This window comes from Pelophylax lessonae, assembly GCF_965119305.1.
Source record: "Pelophylax lessonae genome assembly, chromosome: 7".
NCBI lineage: Eukaryota > Metazoa > Chordata > Amphibia > Anura > Ranidae > Pelophylax > Pelophylax lessonae.
The window spans coordinates 116757623-116770517 of NC_138774.1; the positions used below are offsets into that span (position 1 = coordinate 116757623).

General features: G+C 44.6%; 1 protein-coding gene across 1 annotated transcript in view; it reads left to right on the forward strand.

Annotated features, from left to right (window-relative positions):
- The window catches only part of LOC309560241 (interleukin-13 receptor subunit alpha-1-like), a 103596-nt gene that overhangs the window by 11645 nt on the left and 79056 nt on the right, over positions 1-12895 (forward strand). The window contains exon 2 of the mRNA XM_082263817.1: positions 50-198. Within this exon, the coding sequence (XP_082119943.1) occupies positions 50-198 (149 nt within the window). The remainder of the gene's footprint in view (positions 1-49; positions 199-12895) is intronic.

The following is a 12895-nucleotide window of genomic DNA, read 5'->3' on the forward strand; positions in this document are numbered from 1 at the left end:
AAAAAGTTTAAAACATTAAATGTGACTTTGTTTCAATGTGTTTATACAGAATATCTTCCTCAACCAACAAATATCAGCATAGGAATAGAGACAATGGTTAATAAATCGACATGGGAAATAAAGTGGACTTGGAAGCCACCAGTAGTAAATTGTACATTAGTCTACCCTTCTATCATAAAGGATGGATCTGGAAAAATTGTAAGTCTTTTTTCGCTGTATTCTATGTGAGTGCATGTTGCTTCTGCTCAGTTTGGTTTGCAGTTAATATATTCCAGTCAATCGGAAGAACATACACTTTATATATCCATGAAAACCTGTATAGTGACAAATATAGTGGTTGCATTTGCTGACTCCTCCAATCCTTCTGAAAATGATAGTTGCCTGGCTGTCATGCTGAACCCGTGACTTCAAGATTTTCTGAACCACTTACATGGAAAAAGTTTAACCCATTGTCTACGAAGGTATGTTATAAACATCCTGATATTCAAAGAGTTAAAACAAGCTCACAACGGCATTCAAGCTAAATCCACATCCCTCCTGTGTTCTTACCAGCTAGGAGAGATCAGCAAACACACGTTCACTGGTCTACATCCGGTGACATACACTACGTGAATCCTAGGCCCACAGGCGAGCCCGGGAAACATGGCGTGGGGTCAAAAATGCACAATGGGTCAGTGGATGTGATCAGGCAGCTGTGCAACTGCATGTCAAATTTACACGCACTCCCAGCTGCTGTAGAAGCCAGGAGCGTATGTAAAACTTCCGCTGCCACAGACATATGATATACAGTGGTGGCAGAAAGAGGGTTAAACACATATATTGCCAACCCAGTGCCTTTGTTTTTCTTCCTAATATTATCTGTGTACACCACATTGTCCTAATCACAACAGATAATTTCAGTACAGCACTGAATATCATGGTATAAGTCTTAGGTCATAACTGGTAAGTGTGCTTGACAATTTTATATATTTACAAGGTTTATTACCCGCTTCCAGACCGCCCACCACAAATATACTGCATCAGGACGGCCCGGCTGCGCAAAATCACGTACATGTGCCTGATTTTGGGCACGCTGTGATTGGACACAGCGGGAGCCAATCAGCTGGTCCAGCGGCCGTGATGGCCACCGAGACCCACCGGTCGTTCAGGGGAAAGGCAGAACGACGGTCTGCCTCTGTAAACAAGGCAAATCGCTGTTCTGTCAGGGAGTAAAAGAGAGATCTTGTGTTTCAGCTAAGCAGAAACACGGATCTCTCTTTTCATATAGTGCATTCACTCCCCCCACAGTTATAAAGCACTCCCTAGGAGCACACTTAACCCCTTGATCGCCCCTGGTGTTAACCCCTTCCCTGCCAGTGTCAATTATACAGTGACAGTGCATTTGTTTTAGCACTGATCACTATATTGGTGTCACTGGTCCCCAAAAAGTATCACTTAGTGTCAAAATTGTCCCCCGCAATGTTGCAGTCCCACTAAAATATGCTGATCGCCGCCATTACTAGTAAAAAAAAAAAAATTAATTAAAAAGTCCATAAATCTATTCCATAGTTTGTAGACACGATAACTTTTGCGCAAACCAATCAATATCCCCTTATTAGGATTTTTTTTTTTTTTTTTTACCAAAAATATGTAGCAGAATAGATATTGGCTGAAATTGATGAAGAAATTATATTTTTTACATTTGTTTTTATTGGGTATGTTTTATAGAAGAAAGTAAAAAATATTGTTTTTTTTTTTTAAATTGTGGGTCTTTTTTTGTTTAAGTGCAAAAAATAAAAACCACAGAGGTGATCAAATACCACCAAAAAATAAGTTCTATTTGTGGGGAAAAAACACTTTAATTTTATTTGGGTACAGCGTCGCACGACTGTGCAATTGTCAGTTAAAGCAACGCAGTGCCGTATCGCAAAACATGGCCTGGTGAGGAAGGGGGTAAAACGTTTCGGGGGCTGAAGTGGTTAAACAGCTACAGTTCGATATACCACTGCAGCGGAACTATAGAATACCACCCCACTATTTCATAGAGAAGAGGGGAGTGACTATCTGCCAAAACTTGCAATTGCACTTAGCAACTCTTGCATGTCCAACTTGGTTGCCCCAGACAATATTGCCAGCTTGTTTAATACATTGGCAAAAACAGGTAAAGTTATCACTTCTTCTACCAATGGCTTCTGCCATTTTCTACTTTAGACTTCTCCCTAAGAAAGGAGCAGTAAGGAGGGATGGGATGAGTTCTAGGTTAAAATTTCATACTATTTTTATTTATATATAGAAATAGGGAAGTGTGGGTGTAAAAAAGTTCAATGGATTTTAACTGCGGAATGAACAGAATGATGTAGAAATATATTTGAACATGGTATGTATTGTTTATTGGACTCTCTATTATATTGTCTCACCCGGAAACTTTAAATAAAAATTATATTTGAAAAAAAAAAAAAAAGTCATACTAGTGCAAATCTAATTGTACAATCTGCTTTAGAGCTACCATCAATTATGTAGCACTAGGGACAGTTAGATTTTATTCTAATTAAACGGATTGTTTAGGTCTGACCTTTTATTACATTGGTAAATCTACAGAGATTGTACAATTAGGTTGTATGGCCATCTTTAGTCATATTGTTATGTACTTACTGTATACTGTTGATTAATCTGTGGTTGCAACATTCTTATGATGCTGACGTTGTTGACATGTTAGAACTCCTTTCTCATGTGATTAATGTTCATTATTTATGGCCTTAAAACAGTAAGGCTACAATCATATGGGTGCACACAGGTGGACAGGGGCAACCACTGCTGAAAATTAGTAGATTCTTTGAGGCAGATCCAAAAACTGCAGCTGTCAGATTTGTACTCTTTATTTTACTGTACACTTTGTACAAATCAATGACCAACCCCTTTGTTGTTTGCATGTAACTGTTCATCTGAGGGGTTACGTGCGAATAGTGCTTCTGACTGACCCTGGACACAAACAATGTGCCCCCAGGGACAGCGTTTTCATCTGTTATATTTACTAGAGATATTCTATGAACTAAAGGATACCACCCCACTATTTAATGGAGAAGAGAGGAGTGACAACGCTGCACCTAGAAAAAAAGAATCCCCTAAGTACAAAAAGATTGGGGGGTCCTTATTTCAGATGACATTATAATGAGCAGTGTGATCAGGCCGTGGGAAAATCAAATAGAATTCTTGGATGCATCACTAGAGGGATCACCAGTACAGGGTTTGTACGGTCATGAAAATCCTGGAAAAGTCATGGGATTTTGACATGACACTTTCCAGGCCTGGAAAAGTCCTGGAAAATGAGTAAACTTACCAAGTTTTAGAAAAGTCATGGAAAAGTGTTGTGACACTATTTAATTTTGTCTCTGGGCCCCCTGTGTTCTGTGGGAGCGGGGGACAGTAAGTGGACTATTTTCTCTGTTTCAGGTTTAGGCGGATTAATTTGCCGCAGCGCACTGCACAGCTGAAGCCTGATCACTGGTCTCTTCAATATGAATAGACCGTGACAGGCTGGGTACTCTGCGGCGGATTTATCCGCTGAAACCTGAAATGGAGAAATCGTGCATTTACTGTCCCGCTCTCAGGGACGTACCAGCGGGGGGGGGGGGGCGCGTGCACTGGGGGGTGTCAGTCCAGTGTCCGCCGGGCTGCCCGCATCTCCGCACTGGGGGGGGGGGGGTGTCAGGCTGGTGTCCGTCGGGCCGCCCGCATCTCCGTGTGAAGAAGGCAGCGGCAGGAAGAAGGTCAGTGAGAGTGCCTGAGGAGTCTCGTGTGCTGGATAGGAGAGGGATAGGATGGGACAGCTGCATAGAGAGGAATTGAACTTTCATATTCCTCATGACTCATGTCGCTGAATGTTGTTACTCTTTCTCTCAGAAGCTGCACTAGGAATATGGAAAGTTCAATTCATCTATATGCAGCTGCCCCATCCCCCCTCCTATACAACTTCCTTTGCTGGCCCCCCTCAGTGCTCTTTAGCCCCCCCCCTCAGTGCTGTTAACCCCCCAGTGCTGTTAGCCCCCCCAGTGCTGTTAACCCCCCCTCAGTGCTGTTAACCCCCCCTTAGGGCTGTTAACCCCCCTCCTCAGTGCTGTTAACCCCCCCAGTGCTGTTAACCCCACCCCCTCAGTGCTATTAACCCCACCCCCTCAGTGCTATTACCCCACCCCCTCAGTGCTATTAACCCCCCCAGTGCTCTTTTAGCCCCCCCCCAGTGCTCTTTACCTCCCCCCTGCTCTTAGCCCCCTCCGTGCTCTTAGTCTGGCTCCCCCAGTGCTCTCCACCCCCCCCTGTGCTCCCTGGCTCCCCCCTCAGTGATTTCCTGTTCCCCCAGACAGTGCTCTCCAGTTCCCCCCTCCCCCTGTGCTCTCTCCATCCCCCTGGTTTTCCCTGCCTGCCCCCCCCCCAGTGCTCTCCACTCCCCTGCGCCTTTCAACCCCCCTGCAATGCTTTCCAAACCCCCTTAATTCTCTCTATTCCCGCCCCCCCCCCCCATGCCCTTCAGCTCCTCCAGTGCTCTCTGCTTCCCCTGTGCTCTCCGCCCCCCCTAGTGCTCTTCTATCTTCTATCATGTCCGCAGTCTCTGACCTTCTATTCTATCATGTCTGCAGTCCCTGACTATCTCTTGTATCATGTCCACAGTCTCTGACCATCTCTTCTACCATGTCCGCAGTCTCTGACCATCTCTTCTACCATGTCCGCAGTCTCTGACCATCTCTTCTACCATGTCCGCAGTCTCTGACCATCTCATCTACCATGTCCGCAGCCTCTGACCATCTCCTGTACCATGTCTGCAGCCTTTGACCACCTCCTGTATCATGTCCGCAGCATCTAACCACCTCCTGTAAAACTAAAAAGATTAAAACCCACGCTAAAAAAGTGTATAAATCGTTAATATAAATAAATATCATAAACAAATTATTTTGTGTATCCTGAAGCTGCTACTCACTAGGTAAAACACCAGAATAACTAAAATTGATCAAAAGGCAGCGCTAACAGGTATATATAAATAATAAATCCGTGTATACTGTAATAAAATTAGTAAATAAAGTGCACAATGTGATCAAAAGGTTACAAAATTCATAAAAATTCATAAATATTAAGGTGCATAAGTACAGTGCAATCATATGTCCATCGTGCAACCATATATATTAGTGCAAAAATAAATAAAGTGCAGTCCAAAAGATGGTTCCCTCAGTGGAACTAAAGTGCTGGAAGGTGCTTAGAATATCCAAAAAAAGTGCCCAGGTGCTCTCTAGAAGAAGACCCCCTATGGGGATGCACTCACCAAATCTAGAAAAAAAGGAAGCCTTAAGCTCACACAATGTCCCCTGGACGGATGGATGGATCCAGCACAGCCTCTTTAAGGATGCCTTTCTATCAACTCCTCTCCACTTAATTCACGACCGTGTGTTATAAAGAAGAAAAGGAGCCATACATAGTGAGGCCCATAGGTAATTTATTAAAAAGCAAAAAGAAAACTACTCACAAGCGTTAGATTGTATTGAGCATTGGTTACAATCACATAGAGGTCATCCAACTTCCGCGTACGCTGCCGGCGTGCATTCCACAGTGGTTTACAGGAAATGACGTTGTGTATTGCTCTGCTGCCCAGAAGTGCGTCGACGCGTTTCGCCCGCCTTTTTTTGGCGTTAGCAAAGACCTCCTGTACCATGTCCACAGCCTTTGAAAATCTCCTGTACCATGTCCACAGCCTCTAACCATCTCTTCTATCATGTCCGTAATCTCTGACCATCTCTTGTCTTTTATCATGTCTGCAGTCTCTAAAGGGGGTCTGGAGAGGAGTCAAAAGTGGGAGTGCTGTCGGGATGGGGATTACAGGAGAAGTCAGACATGTGTGGACTGGGGAGAGGAGACTACAGGATAAAACCAGAGCATGGTGCACCTAAGAGGAGGTCAGTGACAGTGCTGCCCGGCCAGTCTGAGGGGGGGTCACTGATGTAAGGGGGCACTGTTATAAAGGTTCCTCCTTATATCAGGACCCCCCCTCTCTTCCTTAGTGCATTCACTCTGTGGAAAGTGGTCTCTGGTCACCAGAGTCCCCCCTACATCAGAGTTCTCAGCTTTTTCACCAGTGCGCCTGAAGTGACACCTGCTCCCAGCTGCTGCAGTGGTGCTTCCATCTCATCCACTGTAAAACAAGGGACCATTTTGAGTCGCGCTGTATCAAGAAACGAAACCCTAAATGCAGAGGTACTGTACACTACAAAGATTGTCATTTATTTTAGTAAAAATATGCTGGGTGTGACATGGATTTTCTTCTTATTTAACATGTATACATAGACATTTCATGAAACTTTAGGTCATGAATATTTACGTGAAGTCATGGAAAAGTCATGGAATTTTATTGGTAAAAATGTGTATGAACCCTGCCAGTAGGAAGAAGGAGGTTCTGATTCCTCTATATAGATCTTTATACTGTATCACTAAAGGGATCCCCATCAGGAGGAAGGGGGTCCTAAATCCTCTATATACTGTAGATCTTTAGTGAGAACTTATTTAGAATACTGTGTCCAGTTCTGGAGACCTCACTTACACAAAGATATTGATAAGATAGAACGAGTCCAGAGATGGGTAACAAAAATGTTGAAAGGTCTGGGGGGATAAAACATTTTGACAGAAATTTCAGGAACTTAATATGTACAGTCTGGAGGAAAGAAGGGAAAGGGGGGACATGATTGAATCCTTTAAATCAGGGGTCCCCAACTCCTGGGCTGCAGACTGGTGTCGGTCCACGGCCTGTTGATGACCGGGCCTTACAGCAGGAGATGAGAGGCTACCGCGGTATGCACAGGGCTATCACAGACCTGATGTGCAGCTATGCCTGTTTGCCCTCTCCTGGCTCCTCTGCCCATCTAGCTGACAATGTCATTTAATCAGCAGGGCAGGAGGAGCTGCAGATTGGAATGGAGAGCTCCTCCTGCCCCCCACCTGCTGATATGATGACATGGGCAGGCAGGAGAGCAAAGAGAGGACACAAGGACTGATCATAGCTTCTGCCTTGCCAAAGGTAGGAGCCTGTGCACGGAAGGCAGAGATTAGAATGGGGAAGTGTCATGTTAGAGAGGAAAGGGGAGGGGTAGCCTGCAGGGGAACTGTGATGGAGGAGGCTATGATTGCTAGAAGCACTGTAAAAGGGGACTGCACTATAATCATTACAGTTGCAATAGAATTTTTCCCTGATGAAGACACGTGACCCTGTGTCGATACGTGTAGGGGAGGGGCAAGGACAGTGACGACACCCGGTAGCTAGGTAGAACCAGCTAACAGGAGTGTGGATTGATGGCTTGCAGGCACGAATGAAACTGCTGTTGGAGGATATTTTGTATGTGTAGTCTGGTGCGCTGGAAGCACCAGCAAAATGTGAGTACCCACATCATTGTTTTTATTAAAGTTATGCTTTTAAGGGTATGTAGCAGTTTTTCCAGGCCTTGTGCCTGATGTGGGTCTAACATTGTTACCAGTGACACCTCCAACACTTTTGAGTTGTGAACCCAGGTGTGAGAACTGAGACAATGACCATTCCGGCATCGTTGGTTTGATTTGTTTTATTGTATTTGGGGATGGAAGAAGGGAATGAGTGGGATACTCCTCTGGCTCAACTAGGTACACTTTGGGCCATTTGAAGAAAAATGCTTGTTGGCGCTGTCTTGATGCCAGCTGAATGCCAACCAGCGCTTCCTGACAATTAAAGATACTGTAGTACTGAAACTGTCCTGGAACCTCGACTTTAACTCAGAAGATCCAGGACTGTAGAATTCTTGACTCCTGACACTGCTTTAGCTCAAAAGTCACTGAACAGCTCCCTCCAGCCCTGCCCTGGCTGAGGTAGCTCTGTGTAGATACTTGTGCTGCTGCAACTCTTAACATTGTACACTTCACACTGTACACTGACTCTTCAGGGCACAAACTGCAGGCGCCCCCTTTATCACTTCAGGGTCCTCTCGCTAGGTACCCCCTTTACAACTAGCTGACTCCTGGATCCCTAGAACCTTCTCTGGAGTGGTCCCCTCTGACACTAGGCAGACCCCCAGGGACAGTCCGCAGTACTCACGACCTTTGTAGGCTTTCCTGGAACTGGACCCCTCTCTCTCTCTCTCTCTCCACTGAATGTGTCTCTGATTGGGTCTCCTCCACTGCCCAACGAGAAGCCTCTCACAGAGCCAGTGGGGAGACTCCCTTCTCAGCATACACACCTGGGAACCATGACAACCTACTGAAATCATGATCCTGCTGCTAGACAGCCAAGGCCCACTATACTTTACCTAGCACCCACTGTACCTGTAGGGTGCTACATCTATAAGCACTATTGAATTCTTTCTTTGTATGTGGCATTGCAACGGTACTGTGGAGGAGTGGAGTGAGGAGACAAGCAATACGTATTGGGGCTAATCGGATACTCATCCCATCTCCCCTGGGGGAGAGGTAAAAAGCCGTTCTCAGACCAAGCTTAGGTGCAAGGTCACATCATTTGAGGTGAGAACCCAACTATAAGGGGGGAGCACATATCGTGGTGGCACATGGATGTGTTTATGTAACTGCATGAAAGGACAGAGAAAGAAGAGTGAGCACCCTGTACAACACGGATGTCGGTGGTGGGGAGGATTATCACAATATATTTACATAAAATTTGCATAGTTGTGGACTTTATGTTTTTTAACCCCTTCCGGACCGCCCGCCGCAGGTATACTGCGGCAGGCAGCCCCTCCTGCACGAACCAATGTACGAGTATATCGGTCGAGCGCCCGCGGCTAGGGGGCAAGTGCGCACTGCCGGCGGTGCACTCCCGCCCCCACTCAGCAGCGGGAATTTGATGCACTGGGCAGGCGGCTCCGATTGCCGCTTGGCACCTGGGATCGCTCCCCACTGAGACCATTCTTCTCTCTGGAATGATCACAGAGTGCCTGTGATCCTTCTATATAGGATCACAGGTCTCTATGGTCATTCCATAAGCCCTGCCGCCATACAGTTAGAATCACTCCCCTAAGCTCACTTTTTCTTTTTTTATTAAAATATTTTATTATTTTTCAAAACATTACAAGTCATGTACAAACATAAATCCCTCTCAGATAACCTAAACAAAATAAGTCTTTCCACGATTTTCACCCCCACTAAAAAAAAAAAAAAAAAAAATCAATATATAATAAGTGTTTTGTCACACAATCAAAAACATTCAAAAGTGCAATATTTAAAAAATAATCCAAGTGTATCTCAAATCGTGATATCAAAAGTGCTTGATAATAATATTGTTAATTTAGTATCTGCTATTCCACTAATCCAAAATGAAATAATCAATTATTCTAAAAAAAAAAAGTGCAAGTAAGTACATTACCACACAATCAAACATGTATTTAGAAAAAGAAATAAAAATTATTTTCCCTTTTTTTTTCCTTTTTAAAAATTAGTGAGTCACCTTCCGTAATGTAAGCCAAACTCATTAATAAATTGTTTGAGGAATTTCAGTTATTCCAATAATTATTCATACGATAATAAAGTGTTTTTGTGAGTAAAGTAGTTTCAAATATATTAGTGGATCACCTTCCATGATATACCGTAAACAAAACTCAATAATAAATAGTTTGAGGGATATCAGTTATTCCAGTAATGAATTATATAATAATAAATTGTGAATAAAGTGGGTTCCCCAAAAAAAAAAAAAAAAAAGGGGGAAGGGGAAAGGAAGAGGAAAAGAGAAAGAAGAGAGACATAGATCTCTTAATCGTAAAGGCATCTGAGAAAGCGAATGGGTGCAGGCGGTGGGACCCAGGGTTGAAGAAAGGGAAAAAAAAAAAAGGGCAATGTCCCCTGTCCCACAGAGTGCACCCATTAATTCGCTCTCTAGGGGCGTCTACTGATATACTGCGATTTATTGATCGCCACAACAAACGTACAAAAAAAAAAACACCCCAGTTTTCCTCCCCCTCAGCGGCCGGGACCCCAAGTTCACTTCCCCCAAATAATGCACAAAAGTCTTCATGACTTAGTTCACTATTTGTAAATACTCCTCCATACTTGTGAAATGCAACCACGGCTGCCAACAGGTCCGTACTCGCTCTTCCACGTTTGTGAGGGTAGCCGTTAATGTTTCCATTTGTTGTATTTCATTTACTTTAGAAAACCACAATTGCAATGTAGGAGGGCAAGTCTGTCTCCACATAGCCAGGATACAGGCTTTTGCAGCATTAAGCAAATGCATCAACAATGATTTCCTGTATTTCCTAACTGAGCTCTTCGTAGAGTGCAATAGGCACAATGCTGGATCGTCTCCCACCTCGACCATGGTAAGTTTCCTAACTACCAGGGCAACCTCTTTCCAAAAATCCCTTAGTAGGGGACATGCCCACAAAATATGCATCCTCGAACCACCTTCAGCTCCACATCTCCAACACTTGTCGGGACATTTCTTGCCCATATCTCCTGATATCTACTCGCCAATGAGGCCTTATGCGCAAGAAGCAAGATTTTATTGGTTTGCTGAGGGGTGAAGGAGGTATCGAAATCTCGTTCCCATTTATGGAGAAAGGGTAATGGTCGTACCTCCTGTATTTCTGCCAGTAGGGAATAAAGGTACGACAATGCATGTGGAATAGGTTCGCCTCCTCTGCATAGAGTCTCAAAGGGAGACAATGGACGGGGGGTGTACCCCAAACTCTGTAGATGGAGAAGGAAGTGTCTAATCTGATGGGCACTAAGAGGGTCCAAGGGTGAATCTGGCCAGGCCATAATCTCCGTTAGAGTAGGTGGATCTCTCTGTTTCCAGATATCCAGGAGGCGGGCTCTACCATTCTGAGCCAAATTTATCACTTTGACATTCGTGCACCCTGGAGAGAAATCTGAGTTGCCCACAAGGGGCGTCATAGGGGAGATCGAGGGTGCTACTAAAACTTGTTTTTGTGCTCTCCGAGATTCACGTAACGTGGCCTCGATCGTTGGGTGAGAGTATAATGTATCAGACATTGGTAGGGGTGTCCAGGGGGCCATGGGTAATGGCCGGCTCATGATCTTATTTTCCAATGTCACCCACTGTTTAGTAGTGGCGTTACAATGCCAATCCAGAACTCGCATAAGATGAGAAGCCCTATAATATCGTATAAGGTCTGGTAGGCCTACCCCCCCTTGCCTTGGAGAGAGATAGGATTCGCATCCCTATCCGAGGGGACCTAGTGGCCTATACAAAAGACCGAAACATGGCTCTTACTTGAAGAAATAAAATGGCTGGCACTGCTATTGGCAGGACCTGTAAAACATAAAGTATGCGCGGCAGTATATTGATTTTTAATGCACTGCAGCGCCCAAACCATGTTAATGTAAGTGATTGCCATATATGTATGTCTGATGATGATACTTGGAGACCCGTGATGTCGATATTACTACGTATCCTACAAAGCAAGGGCTCTAGGGCCAGGATAAAAATCAATGGAGATAGCGGGCAACCTTGCCGGGTGCCATTGCTAATCTGGAAAAAATTGGATCTCCAACCGTTAATCCGTACCGCCGCTGTAGGTGTTCAATAAAGAGCCATAATACATGTCGTCATCCAGGTTCCCAAGCCAATATGTGACAGGGTGGCCTTGATAAAATCCCAGGCCACCCTGTCAAAGACCTTTTCGGCGTCAATGGAGAGAAGCATCATCGGGCATTGCGAAGAGCGGGCACTATGTATAAGATCCACTACTCGGATTGTATTGTCCCTCGCTTCTCTAGATGGTACAAATCCTACTTGATCTAAGTGTATCAATTGGGGGATGTGTGATATAAGTCGGTTTGCAATAATCTTGGTGAAAAGATTAAGATCTGTATAAAGCAAAGATATAGGGCGGTAGCTCCCACACAATGATGGATCTTTACCCTCCTTATGGATGAGGGTGATATATGCCCGCAGAGAATCCACGGGCATAGATCCCCCCTGTCCAATGTTATTAAAATGAGACAGTAGGGGAGTCTTCAAACACGGCAAGAATTGTTGATAGTATGGCAAAGTAAAGCCATCAGGGCCCCGTGCCTTGCGGGGTTTTGTCTGTGATAAGGCCAAATTTAGTTCCTCTTCCGATATTTGATCCTCCAGGGCCGCGGCCTGTTCTGGCTCTAAAGAGGGCATACCTGATGTTCTAATATATTTAATCCCCTCATTGAGATTGCCACCTGAGCTTGTGGCCGAACCCAAGGGGGCGATACCATATAAAGATTGAAAAAAATTGCTGAATTCATCTGCAATCTCCGCCGTCGCGTATTTTTTATGGCCTCCTGCCGACTGTATATGAGAAATCACTGTGCGTTTCTGGGGTCCCCGCAAAGCTCGGGCTAACATAGTCCCAGGTTTATCGGAGAATTCATAATAATGTCTCTTTAGCGACATCAGGCTCCGTACTGATCCCTGGAAAAGTACATTATTTAGCTCTTCTCTTGCCTTGGTAAGGGGCAGAAGATGCTCTATTTCCAGTGACTGTTTATGTGTTGAGCTTAAAGTTGAGATGCATGTTAGTATCTCAGATACCTCTCTCTCCTGTTCTCGTTTGCGCCGAGAACCCAGCCGCATCAATACCCCCCGGATGACACATTTATAATAAATGACCGAGGGAGAAATTAGATGATCCGTGTTTTCTGAGAAGAACACAGACATTGCTGTTTCTATTTCTGCCCGAACCTTGGGAGATTGTAATAAAGATTCATTCAATCTCCAAGTGGCCCAGAGTCCAGGTCGATTGAGATATGGACAGGGGAATGGTCCGACATGGAGGAGGGGTCAATTTGTGATAGAGAGACCATAGAGAGATCACCTTGGGGGAATCAAGAAATGGTCTATTCTTGAGTATGTGTTATGGGTTGTGGAGTTGTTATGGGTTGTGGAGTAATAAGTATAATCTTTCTCACC